Genomic DNA, 14,068 nt, shown 5'->3' with positions numbered 1-14,068 from the left:
TGCGGTGGTCCAAGGGAAGCCGCAGAATCCGAGACCGTGTCCAGTGTAGTTGGACGTAATGCTAAGAAAGAGCATTCCGAGATAGCGTCTCAACGACACGAGTGCGAGGATTCTCCTCCGAGTGAGGCAGGAGTGGCAACGGACAACTTTGTCGGGACTGTTACGAGCGCGACCCTTTCAGTAGAGTCGATACAGGCGTCAAACCGGCAGGACCGCGAAAAGGGAGATTTTCCTATCGAGAAAGGTTTCGAAGTAGGAACAACGGAAACCCCCTTTGAGAGTAACAACCGCGGTAAGAGCGAGTTGGGATGTCACAGTGGCTTCAGTGACAAAGGCTCCGGAGAGGCTACCTTGGCAGTGCTGGCGCAAGCAGAAGGCGAGGCTGCCGAGCAAAAGGACAGCCAGGCGGGCTCAGTTGTAGCTGAGCACTGCAGAGTAGAGAATGGCGCGCAGAGCGACAGCCAGGCGGGCTCAGTTGTAGCTGAGCACTGCAGTAGAGAGAATGGCGCGCAGAGCGACAGCCAAGCGGGCTCAGTTGTAGCTGAGCACTGCAGTAGAGAGAATGGCGCGCAGAGCGACAGCCAAGCAGCGGGCTCAGTTGTAGCTGAGCACTGCAGTACAGAGAATGGCGCGCAGAGCGACAGCCAGGCGGGCTCAGTTGTAGCTGGGCACTGCAATGTAGAGAATGGCGCGCAGAGCGACAGCCAGGCGGGCTCAGTTGTGGCTGAGCACTGCAATGCAGAGAATAGAGCGCAAAGCGACAGGCACGCGGTAGAGGACAACTCCCTAAGGAATGAGCCAGGGATCTCAGGGGCAGTTTCATGTCCGTCTGTCAGCTGCGTGGAGCTGGCACTCTGCTGCGAAGGCACAGAGGCCAGTTTGGAATTTGAGGAAAATTTCCAAAGTGCGACGGAAAAACTAGAGATAGCTAGTTGTGATCAAGAAACGCACGCGGTACAGGCTAGGCGCAGAAAAAGAAAAAGGGCAAGAACCAAGAGGAAACGGATCAAATTTAAAGCCCTAAATTCGGTTGCGCAGACAGGGGCGAAAGAAAGAAATGCGGTGGAAGGAAAGGCGAAGCCTTCCCGCGTTGCGCCTCGTAAACGTACGCTTGCAGTTACTGGTCAGGCGGCACGCGAGTCAAAGGCTGACCGCAGTAAAGAAAAGGGGAGAGCACGTCTTCCAAGCAAAACAGGCGCAAAGTGCTTCAAGGGGCATCGGCCTGTAAGAAAGCCTAGACCGCGCCGTCCGGACAAAAAGTCAGTTAAAAAAAAAGGCAAAGCGGCCCAAGAGATCAGAAGGCGCAAGGTTGCGCGGCACTCAGCGCATGCGAACGCAGGCGTCGAACAATCGAGACGACACATGCAGGCGTGTTCGGCGGGCGCACTTGAAAAGGAATCGTCCTTCACATTTGGCACCGCATTCTAGGAAGCGCGCATGGCGAATGGGTAGCCGAGCTTCCTGCGTGGGGCGAGAGAAAGAGGTGCCTTCTCGCGCTGGTCACTGCTCGTTGTCCAGAGCCAGAGTCGGTTATCGACATTGTAGGCGCGACCAAGGTTTTCGTAGAGCCTCGAGGGGGCGCGGAAACGACAGTGAGAGTCGGGGATCGTTTTTTTCTGCAGCCTTTTGTCACGAGTTGACCGCAGTACAATCAGTCAAAGCGCGACCCCGGCGGGCGCGTCTGAAAGACTAATCCTTTCAACTCGGCGGCGGGGAGTCAGCTTTCCCCCCCGCGTGGCGCTTCGAAGTAGCTGTTTTTTTTTTATTCCTCTTTTTTTTTGTGTGTGTGTTTATGAAATCAGGCAGGGAAAGGCTACTTTTGAGTTAAAACGAGTTGATCGGAGGTTACTGTTTTTTTTCCTTACCTTAGACAAGGGCTATGGCGTCACTGAGTTAGAAAGGCTAGGGCGTCACTGAGTTAGAAATCACAGGTGTCGATTTCCCATGCTACCAAGAGATAAGGGCACTCACAGGAGTGCAGCTCGAGTAGAACTACGCTTAGCGTCGCGTAGGCGGAGCGTTGATCTCTTGATTGACTGACACCTTACGAAAAGGGAGCCTCACTGACGTACACTGAAATGACCGAAGAGAAAACTCGTCTGGGGGAAGCGCTCGTGTCCAGACCTTTGATTCGGGCCACTTATTTTGTTAAAGAAGCTCAGTGTGACGCCAGTGATAGAGGACTAGGTGCTATTTTAAGTCAAGTTGGCGACGGCCACGAAGAGCACCATGTTCAGTACGTCAGCCGCAGGCTGACCTGTAGAGAAGAAGCGTTCAGCGCTTCAGACAAAGAGCGCGCGTTTGGTTTAGACGGCACAGACGTTGTCGGGTTACCAGAGCTACTAGAACGGCGCAAAGTTCATATTTGAGACTGATCATCGTCTCAAACATGCTTATGACAGTTTTGTCCCCCCAAAAATGGTCGCTTGCTTAGACGGAGTCCTGCTCTCCAAAAACAGAATTTCTCGGTGCGTTACAAGAAGGGAAAACTGCACGGAAATGCTGATGGTTTAAGCCGACTATTTTAAGCGGGAGAAATTAGGACAACCTACTGTGTGTGTGTGTGTTTTTTTTTTCTTTAACCTTGGCCCAAGCGGTCCGTCTTGGGCGATTTCAAAGGGGATATTTTGCGCTTTCTTGGCACCAAAATTACGCCAAAATTCAGTAATGTTTTAGTAAACATTTATTGTCATTGTGGGAAGCCTGGTGGGTCTTTGGCAAATTCCGAGCGCTTGCTTGTGGGTCAGTGCCCTGTATTGTGGAACAGTCCACTGATGCCATTCTTTGTTGAATGTTCGTGCTTGGATGCCATTTCTGGAAACCAGCCCTTCCACCCGACTCCGGCCTCATCTCTTCCTGCCCAGCGGTCGTGAACGCTGGCCATTCGAGATTTTTCGGGCCGCGGACGAGCTGTTAAGAGTGGACGACGAGACCTGGCGCCGGCGGCAGAAGCATAGACGACGACGGACGGGGGTTGTTGCTCTCCAAATCACCGAACCTCCGAACCGATCGAAGGACGCTGTCTCCCACGGGCCTGGGAGAAATTACTGTCAAACGAGTGTCGTCGTTAGGCAACGATGCGGCGAGAACTTGGGACAGCAGCAGCAACGCTGGAAGCAGAGATGCACATGAAGCACGGCGGACAGCGGTATACGTTGGCCGAGTCGGCCTTCGGGTCACCGAACGGGATGATGCTACGCAAGGTCACGCTGAGCGAGGCTGCTAATTGAAAGACGCTGTGTCGAAGGGGTCTCGTGCTTCGGCCATCCGGCGGGGGAGTTCGAGAAGGTTCAACCACCTGCGAGGAGACTGCGGGATTCTGCTTTCCCACGGAGGCAACGCACAGAAAACTTGTGGCAGTGGTCAAGGTGACGCATCTGTGTTTGCTGACTGTCTTCCCCTTCTCATCCCCCGAGCTGTGAGAGAGCGAGAGAGCTTCAGCACCGCCCCGTGCCGTGGGTGGTACCGCCAGCGTCATCAATGGCCCATCCGATTGGACAACGGTATTCGAACCAAGTTCCCCAGTCAGGGATCTGGGGAACTCGAACCGTATTTAACGGGATGTTGTTGTGTGATCGGAGCTTTGCATTGCATTCCATTCGATTCTCTTCTGTAAATATGTAGAATAAACCCTTCTGTACAGTTTCCTCGATAACGCAGTCCGACATCGTCATTCGGAGCCGGTACCTGCGGGGCTAAACGAGTTAGTCATCTCCAGGACCCCTCCGTCTCCAACACTGGTTCCAGCGGTGGGATAGAAGCCCCATCTTTAACACTGGTTCCAGCGGTGGGCTTGTGGGCCCGTTCCTAACAGTGGGAAGCGATGATGCGATCGCACGCCTGAGAAAGCCGGGTTGTTGGCATCGCGCAGGACTGGCGCTTCTCGCTTCTTGTCCCGGCTTTCTCCGACGTGACCAGTACTTTTTCTTAAACTACTTTATCCAGAAGTATGTATGGCGACTGTTCGCTTTAACTGAAACGGCCTAACTTGTTATCCACAAGATAGCGACGGCGACGACTGCTGCTGGCCGTAAAGCACGGCTCGGCAGTCTGGGTCACACCGGCGATTCCCGTTCATCGTACGCGTGCCCTGCGATGTAAGCAATAGTTGATTTCAGGTCACTGTTGCCAAAACTACACCTGGTGACCATTTGCATTCGCTAAAGCTTGTGATTCGCTCTTCACAACCGCCGAAATCACAGATCCAACCCTGCGAACTCGCTGGGCCTAGTCGTCGCGGAAGGGAACAGAGCCGTCGTCGATTGAAACTGATTTGGCAAGCGCTTATCGCTGGTGAGTGTTCAGGTATGCACACTTGAAATATAGCCGTTCGTTTCGCTCATTTAGAAGCGCGAGCATACACACACCGCCGCCTCATCACCGTGCTCTCGCTCAGCCGCCGACAAGGCTGACCGTCCGCCGACCGGATTCGTCGGTGTCGTTGGCCTGAAAAACGTGTCCCTCTAGAATCATATTATAGTAAACTTGATATTTCACTATAATTACATGCTGTTGTTCAGCGTGATATATACTGTCGTTGTCGGACCAAGGGCGTCCGCAGAATTTTTTGCAGGGGGGGTCCCCATTGGTTGTTGGCGCCGGAGGGGGGGGGGGGTATGTTCGTAGCAAAAAGGCACTATTTGCGGAGTAAATTTATTTATTTATATACAAATAAAATAAATAAGTAAAATACACACATGAAAGAAAAATTACAAACAGCAAATTAAAGCGAGGCTAGGAGAGATACATTGGAGTTTATCAACGAAGAAACAATTAAAATTAATAAAAATGCAAAAAGATACTATCACTTCGTGGAGAAGAGTGCTCAGTCTTGCTGCATACGGGTTCTCGACACACCCGGATTGATGACCAGCACACAGCACAATATGTTCACAAACACGCAACGACAGTCACTCAGTCAGTCTTCCTTGAACAGAAACTGTAGACGCCTCGGATTTTTTTGGGCGAATTGCGTGATGACACTGGTGATAAATTCATTTCTGTGCTTCATTACACGCTCTCGGTGCACACTCATCATACAAAGGCCGTCCAGTCTGTCGTTTGTCATCGTTGAGCGTAGCCACGTTTTCACTCTCCTCATTGTACTGAAGGAGCGTTCGACCGTACAGGTAGTAACTGGCAAAGCCAGAGCCACCTCAATGGATTTTGCAACACCAGGGAAGAATGTCTTGGCCTGATGTAGAGCTCGCAGTAAGTTATTTCTGATGGGTCCCCAGTTTTGTTGCACCACATCTCGTACCAAGAGATGGCCTCTTCCTTGAAGTTGTCGATGCCGTAAAAGCACTGGAGTTCTTCGGCGAGAACAGCGAACTCAACACGGCTCAAGTGCTTCATTTTTGATGGATGCAGCTGGAGAAGTTTGAAGCTCCTCTCATTGCTTTCAGAAAAGCGCCGAGCTAAAGAAGCAGTGAGGGAGTCCAAGTACGGCACATATATTGCCACACGGTAGTATTCCTCTGGCGACTGAATCCCGTAGTTGTCTCGGTGGGCCTGAGAAGAGACTTGTCTTGGTACAGATATCACCACATTTAAGTGATTGGCTGCCTCCCTTGCTGCATTCATGATGTTAGAGAACTCCTCTACAGCGTTTGTCCGGTGGCCGCGAAAAATACGTTGTAGCTCAGTGATGTGGCCATGCACAGAATGGAAGTCCATGGATACACCTTGCAGAATGTTCGTAGCTGGTTCGAGCCGAGCGCTGTACTTCGCTACAATATGCAAGCAGACGATGAAAGATGAGCTTGTTGTTGCGCAGTAGAGGATGTGAGCTCGTTGTCTAGTTGCAGCGTTCGAGCATGATTCCGTGGACGCGAGCTGCTCGAGTGCTTCGACTATGGCCACGTAATGCTGAGAGAAGATCCTAATAGACTTGTACTTTGCAGACCATCTTGTCTCACACAGCATCGGAATGTTGGGCACCAATTTTCTCCGGAGCACGCTCTCGCGGAAGAAGTTTATGGTTTGTTTGATTATCCCAATTGTGTTTCGAATTTCAGAGACGTCGTTCAAATCGTTGATGACGAGATTTAGTTTGTGACTTGCACAGTGGAAAAATAGTGCCTTCGGGAACTGTTTTTGTATAATTTTGTTCACTCCAGCTTCTTTTCCAGCCATTGTAGAGCATCCATCGTACCCCTGTCCAACGAGGTTCGAAAGAATCAGTCCGACATTCGTCAAAAGCTTCAAGATTGCCGCGGCGATGCAAGCGGAGTTTAATTGCTCCAGCTCTACAAATCCCAAAAACTGCTCTCGAACGCACACTTCGACTTCCGCCTTGTCAATAAAGCGAACGCCTATAGACATCTACTCTTTTCCTGAAATATCTGCAGTTTCGTCAGCAAGAACGGAAAAAGCAAACGCTTTGTTAGTTTCGGTAACTATCTGCTCTCTCAGGATGTCGCCACAGATTGTGATGATCTCGTTCTGGACGCGGACAGAAGTGTACTTGGCATTGCCAGCAGAAGAAACGAAGTGCTCCTGAAGTAGAGTATCTCCAGCTTCTACACGAAAGTCAAGCAGATCATTGAAGACTCCACTATCGGACTGCTTGCCGCGAATCGGCAAGTCATGCGTCGCGCAAAAGACAATGGTGGAAACTATTGGAAATAGTTTCTCACGGTTCCTTTCAACTTGCGCGTGCAGTGCTCTGTTCAGCTGCTGTACAACGGGTAGCTGCTTGCCTTTCATCACATCCATAAAGTTCTGTGAGGCCGTCATTGCCTCCTGGTGCCATTGGGATTTTACGTGATCCCTGCACGCCTCGTGCATTTTTCTGTAGTTACTGAAAGCGCGCACGATAAAACTACCTTGAGTACCCCGGTGAACACGCGGAGGAAAAATGACGCAAAAACGACAAAAGGCGCCTTTCGCTGTCGCTGAGTACGCAAGCCAGGGGGCGTAATCTCCCAGCCACTGATGTCGAAAAGGCCTCTTTCCAGGTGTTACATCCTTCTTAAAATCATATGTGACATTTGGCGACCATGGCTTAGTAAGAAGACGTAACTTCAAAAAGTCCGGTATGCCAGTGAGTTTAGCTTTGCCTAGAAACTCTCCTAAGTCATATTCTTGAGGCAAGTTATTTGTTTTCTTGATGTTGTCTCCGGACTTCGATCCCAAGCAAGGAGAAAGGGAATCGTTTCGGCTTACTGCGTGACCGGAGCTCGCTGGTGGAGTTCCTTCCATGGAGACGACGACGCCGGCTACTGTCCGGTGATGAAAGGTTGCATCGCTCTGGTCAAATCCGGACTTGAATCCCAAGAAAGGAGAAATGGAATCATCTCGGCCTGCTGCATCACCTGAACTCACTGTTGACAGAGTCCCTTCCATGGAGTCGACGACATCAGCTACTGTCCGGTGATAAAAGCTTGCATCACTCTGTTCAAATGCTACACCGTTGTCACATGTCACACCAGAATCTGCAGGGGCGCATTTGGATAATGCTTCGTCAGACAACCGCTGACGCTTGAAGAAGCGTCGAATATCCATCATTCGGGACCGCGCGAGACAAAGCTGGCTATGGAGTTCCTCGGGGTTGGTAGTGTTAAAAATATATACACATTGATTGGAAAAACGGTTGAATGCGTACGTTGAAAACAAAAAATGACTATGTATGCAGCGAAAACTTATTTACAAGATAAATGCACACTCGCAGCTTCATACACCTCGCTCCATCTTGCTCGCGCAACCGCACAGTCGAGTATTTGCACACACACTACTCGCCGCTCGTCGTTTTCTCGTCCGCTGTCTTGGTTGTTCTCAGCTTCGTTGACAACCGGCCACTAAAAACACCGAAGCACAAACAAAGAGGCGCGCACACGCAAGGAACGCCGCGCGACTTCCGCGGGGAAGGGACACTCGCCACTCCGGTCGGAAAATTTGTTTTGTGTGTTTTTATGGGGTTCAGAGCCCCAAAACGACTCAGGCTATGAGGGACGGACGGTCTCTTTACCATGCACTGACATCGCACAGTACATGGGCGCTGTTGGGATTTGAGGCCCAGCCAGAGGTGACAGGCGAGCCAGGCAGGCGCCATCGGGCTGCCTTGACCAAAGGCGCTGGTTTCCGGAGAAGACGCAAGGAACGCTGGTGTGGGGGCGCCTCTGGAGACTGCGTCGCCGTGAACAAAAGCAGCTAATCCCCTTTGCCGAAAATTCTGAAAGCGGCGCTTGTACCGAACTGCGCTCTCCCGTGGATCGGAGGAGACAGCGAGCGGCGGCGGCGCCAACTCATCGCCCGCTTGCCCCTGAGCAGTCCGACAAAGCGGGGATGGACACGGCTGATTTGTCCCTCCCTCCTGAAGAATTCATCGGTGGCCGGGGTGTGCACTGTCTGCCTCCGTGTCGCTATCTCTCTAGAGATCAAAGAAACAGGCACACATCTCAAGACGGCTCGAAACACATGCTCGCCGGTGCCGCTGTATGTCTGCAACGACGCGTCCCCGGACGCGGCACTTTGCAGATGTGACCCAAAGCGTGGAAGCAGGGCCGCTTTTACTCTTTTGGCTGAGCGCACCGCCGCCCCTGACGTGCGGCCATCACTCACGGTTCGAGTGGGTGATTTTCCAGGGGGGTGCAGCCGCCCCCCCTTGCCCCCCCCTCCGGACGCCCATGTGTCGGATTAGTGTGACCGCCGTCGTCGTCGTCGCTGTACACTGAAAACGAGCTGAGGCTTTCGAATGCGTTTCGAAAGTGTCGTGCAGCACCGCGGCAGTCCATCGAGTCCGAATGTCATTCCTATTCTCGAATGCCATTCCACTCAATGTCATTCGAACATTTCCATGTGAGAACGTGATAGCATTATACCAGCAAAAGCGCCTTGGGTACTTCTGGGTCCGAATAAGCCAGCGGAAAGGACCCCGTGTGGCAGGGCAGACCGGCTCCCTTACACGCCCATGTATCTGTTGGTTGACAGCTCGACTCCTGACCTGTGCCTGACGTCAGTTTCAGCTAGCAAATCCGTTCTCAATTAATCCCAGATTCGAACGCGACCAGTAGGGTACTTCTGCGATAATTTGGAAGCCCACAGTATTTGCGCAAAAAAAGGCATCACCGTGCAAAATAGTGCGTCGCTTTCGCTGGGTATATATACGGCAAGCCAAGTGTAGCGCTTGTCGTAGGATTTGTTGTTTGCTGTGTCGCTATCGTCTTGGTATGCTGTATGTAGGTATCTGCCGTTCCGATTCAATCACGTGACCTTATAATATCAGACTCCTGTTGATTAATGATAAATACCCGTGTACGATTTGTTCTCCAGTTGATGAATTAACCCGTGTCATTCCATGGAGCCGCCCAGTAAACACATTTTTAATGTATTAAATGTATATTTTTAGTATATTTCTAATGTATATTTTTATTATATTTTTAATGCATTATAAATATGCTAAGCGGGCAAAAATGTACTTTTCACGTATTTTTAAGAACGTTTAAAATATTATTCCTAGTATACTTAGAAAGCATTCGTATTGAAGTTTAAGCATAGGGACAAAAAATGCGAAATAAATATGAAATTAATACAATACGTTTGAAATGCATTTTTAGCACATCCTCTTTTTCGCTAAGGGCATGCATAAAGGCCTAAATTATCACCGCGAACTCCGTAGAACAACCTCTGGTGTGGCCTTGCCACGATGTACAATATTCCATGATAACAAGAATAGTTTATCTATCTCTATTCTTTAGTGCCATTATTCTGTCTCGTTGGTTATTCTACAGTGCACCTGTGCTCTGGTCGAACCAGTCGCTTGTCTACTTTGTACTCGCTCTTCGTTCTTTTTTTTTTGCAGTTCACGCTTGTTAGCAAGGAAAGCAGCGATTTCTTTTTTGGTAAGATTGCAATGAACATTTATTTATTTATTGGAAGTACCTGCAGCGCCCGTAGGCATTATTGCAGGGGGGTGAGGATACATAACAGAAGAATAGGCTAGAAAAAAGAAAAAAAAAGGAAGAAAAAGCAATACAACAAGGCATGACACAGCAAGAACAAAATGAATGAATATGAAGAAAGAACAAGGCATGAAAAGAAAGTACAAAAAAATTACGAAGAACTTTAGCAGCTAAAGTGGTGAAAGGCGATAGCCTGAGTGCTGCGTTCTGCTACGCGATTGTTCACTTCACATTCTGTTGGTGCATTAATTAACTGCAAACTAATGACGCTTAAGCTTCGCCTTTAGGAGTGGAACGCGACAGCGTGTTGTAGCGCTGCCAGGCGGTCCACGGAACGCCACCACCCATTCGGCGCGATGCGTTGGCCTTTGAATGCAACGCTTTTTGAGGAAAAGTTCTACGCCTTGCTCGTCGGTAAATTGGTTTTTGAGGAAAGGAAATGTATCTGTCTCTCATATCTCGGTGGACACCTAAACCTCGCCGTAACGGGAAGGGAGGAAGATGGGAGTGAACGAAGACACCGTATTCCCTAGACACTCCTTTGTTCATTCCAAACCATCGAGCTGGCATGGCGGAGTGGTAGCGTGCTCGTCTCGCACACCGGAGACCGGGGTTCGATTCCCGAGCTCGGCCAATTTCTTACTCAGTTTTATTTATCTGGTCTGACTAGAAAGGTTAATTAGGCTAATTGGTTAAGTACGTCCCACTAACTTGGAGCATCACTATACGATCCCTTTAATTAGTTGCATGGTTAGTAGCCAAAGTACAGTTGGCCCCGTTTGAAATTCGCGCACTGAGACGTCACGACCGTTTCGACCAATTGAAAAGCGTGACATTTCTGTCGACAACTTCTGCTTACAACGATGAGGCATTAAAGGCTTCCGCCTTAAAAAAGAAGCCGACTGCGCACTCATACATTCGATAGCAACGCGCGGAACATAGATTCAGAACGGCACTCAACAATTTCACGGGGCAGGCGATTCCAGTCATGAATGGTAGATGGAAAAATGCATTTTGATAAGTGTTAGTTTTGCATTTAATTTCATTAATCATCCATCTGTGGTCAAGTCTGTCTGAACTGAAATGCAGTACAAGAAAATAATTATCTTTATCTGTTTTTATTTTTCGGTGAAAGATTTTATACAACATTTCTAACCAAAAGTTCGTACGGCGTTTCCATAACAGCTCCCATCCCAGCGTTAGTTTAATGTTAATAACACTGCTGTTAAAATCGTAATTACTGGAAACAAACCGAGCGGCAAAGTTCTGAATACGTTCAAGCACGTCGGTTAAATTTAACGTTCGGGGGTGCCAAACAACACAAGCCTACTACAATATTGGCCGAACATAGGTGAAATATAGAACTTTTAATGTTGCCATTTTAAAATTTCTTCTTGCAAAATTCAGCATATGCCATAAGCTTTAGTAGAAACGTGCTCGACGTGCTCGTTCCAGGTGAGATTGGAGGAAAAGTAAACGCCAAGGTATTTATAATGAGATACTCTAGAAAGTCGGATAGAACCTAATTTGTATTCAGCCAGCAAATGCTGCTTGCGTGTGAAGGAAATAAGCTGACACTTTATTGGGTTCAGAAACATCTGCTACTTCAAACACCATCGTTGTATGCGGTCCAAGTTGTACTGCAAATGGCAAGAATAAGAACTGTTAGCAAGATGGTAGATAACACAATCGTCAGCATATAAACGTATTTTACAAGTCATATCTTTAGAAATGTCATTAATATAAACTAGAAACAGCAGAGGCCCTAAAACAGACCCCTGCGGTACCCCCGAAGATACAGAAACATAATCAGACTGGGACCCATTAATCAATACACGTTGTTTACGTCCCTGCAGGTAACATTGAAGCCAGCTTAAATGAGAAGGTGGAATCCTGAGTAAAGATAATTTATACAGTAGCAAATCATGAGGTACCAAATCAAACGCTTTCTTGAAATGTAAGAAAATACAATCCTTTGTGGACCCTTGTCAAATGATGAAAAAATATCATGGCTAAATTCTAAGAGCTGCTTCGTACACGAGTAACCTGATCTTAAACCATGCTGAGCTTGAGTAAAAAATTCATTTTGTCCCAAATGCTTCATCATTGAGCTATATATTATGTGCTCAAACGTTTTGCAGCTAATTCTTGTAAGCGAAATCGGCCTGTAATTAGCAACTATGTTTTTAGGACCACCCTTATGAGTGGACACCACGTTAGCGTTTTTCCATTGCTGGGGTATTATTCCTGTATCTAACGATTTCGAGTATAGACTAACTAAGTAATGAGCAATGATTTCAGCACAGACCTTAAAGACATGACCGGGAACATATTCGGGCCCGCTTGCCGAAGACACCTTTATGTTATTCAGCAGGTTTAACACACCGTTGTATGTAATCTTTAGCTCAGGCATTGTCCCTTGCACATGGACACCCATGACTGGGATTTCATGATGGAAATTCGCTGCGAAAACGGACTTAAAATAATCATTGAAACAGCATGCCTTATCAAAATCATCAGTTATAGGTTTTACGCCGTTATTCAGTGCCGGAATTCCGACTGATTCAAGGCCATTAACTTTAAGAAATTTCCACAGTTCTTTTGGATTACTCTGAATTTTAGCACCCAACTCATTCATGTACCTTTTTTCGCAGCTTTACTTTTAACTTTAAAGCGTAGCAAATTAAGGCACGCTTCTTTGAAGGAATTTGAGATACACTGTAAGTTCGTAACCTTTTTCTTTTTCACTACGTTACCGCCTCATTTATAATAGTTTTTGCATAGATGAAGAGTACTCAGCGTGGACCAGCGCAGGTGCGCAATCAGATGAGGCCACTGCGCGTGTGCAGCAGGTATCTGATAATGCGGTATACGCCTGCACTAGTGCCTCAACACTATGTTTATTGCGTGAAAGCCACGTCGTGAGTGAAGGCACGCCAGCAAAAGCGATGCATGCGCCATTTTATGCCAGTGATACGACCTACAGGGCGAACACAGTGGGTTGGCCGTGTAGAAGTCAGTCAGGAGCGTCCCTTCAGCTGCCATCCTGTCCAGGTTGGGGGTTTCCTTGGCCGGGTTGCCGAAAATGCCGAGATCTCCCCAGCCCATCTGAGGACCACGGGAGGACAAGAAGCAGATCAGCGAATAACGCCGCCGTGATGGCCACTATAGGCACACAGCGGTCCGAACCAATGGTGGCGTCAAATGAGCAGACAGCTGTGCATGGCATGATCCGCTGACTGAGAGCGAAATCTTTTTGACACGCGAATGACCCCAACGACTTACGCTTTCGAGAAATGCAGAAATACCGCACTCATCCACATAGTAGTGCACTTAAGAGATGGGGAGGGCGGGGAAAGGGGGGCCGTGGACTCCCCGAGAGCGCATTTTCCAGCTATACTGAAGATAATAAACAGAGTTCGCTTTCAACCATGAACTTTGCTGCCTCCTGTGCGCGCCTATATGTATGCTCGTCCATCAAGCCTTAATGGAATGACAGAGGGCAGCGTTAGGGCCTCTGAAACGCCATTATGAACCAATTAATATGGTTCTGTCTCATGCTATTCTCTGCGGTTTATGTGTCGTGATGGTGGCCTTGTTGCGTCAGCAGAAAAAAATAAAATAACTGTAATGACCGATCTTCTGGCACGAGAAGAGCATTCATGAGCGTACGCCGTCAAGAAAAAGGCAAAAGTAAAGGAAACCCGCAGCGCTGGGAAGCATGACTGGCCTGTATGAGTGCGCACATTGCCCCATGCTGCAAGCTGTATCAGTAGCTTTCAGCATGCCGAAGCAGCGCCGGGAAACCCGCGAAAAAATTGCAGCGTCCGAGAGTGGTGTTTCAGGCCGGGCACCTTCTATGCAGTGAATCGACCACACTGTGCAGCGTGGGCTGAGAGTTAATGGTGCAATTCGCTTTCATTCATTCATCATCATTTCATCATTTATCATTTATTTTACCCTTAAAGGCCTCTGTTGAGGCATTACATAAGGGGGGGGGGGGACAAAGCAAATGCAACTGAGAATAATACGTTAATACAACAAAACATAATGCAATAAAATACAACGTTGGTCAATAATGAAGGGCGCAAGGCTGAATTAGGCGGTAACAACAACAACAACAAGAAAAAGAATTGCGTCCTATAATTTACTATAACTGGTGCGCC

At 48.5% G+C, this 14,068-nt stretch overlaps 1 protein-coding gene across 2 annotated transcripts in view; it reads right to left on the bottom strand.

The window, feature by feature from the left end:
* The window catches only part of LOC149351102 (N-acetylgalactosamine-6-sulfatase-like), a 58,476-nt gene that overhangs the window by 43,892 nt on the left and 516 nt on the right, over positions 1–14,068 (bottom strand). For both annotated transcript variants that reach the window (XR_016290517.1, XM_089580329.1), the window contains exon 2: positions 12,887–13,010. Coding sequence is in view for 1 of the 2 variants with exons in the window: in XM_089580329.1 (XP_089436455.1) it covers positions 12,887–13,010 (124 nt within the window). In the remaining variant the exon portion in view is untranslated. The remainder of the gene's footprint in view (positions 1–12,886; positions 13,011–14,068) is intronic.

This window comes from Amblyomma mixtum, chromosome 3 (genome assembly GCF_055824585.1).
Source record: "Amblyomma mixtum isolate Tamu chromosome 3, ASM5582458v1, whole genome shotgun sequence".
Lineage (NCBI taxonomy): Eukaryota > Metazoa > Arthropoda > Arachnida > Ixodida > Ixodidae > Amblyomma > Amblyomma mixtum.
This window is presented reverse-complemented; position numbering and strand designations above follow the sequence as displayed.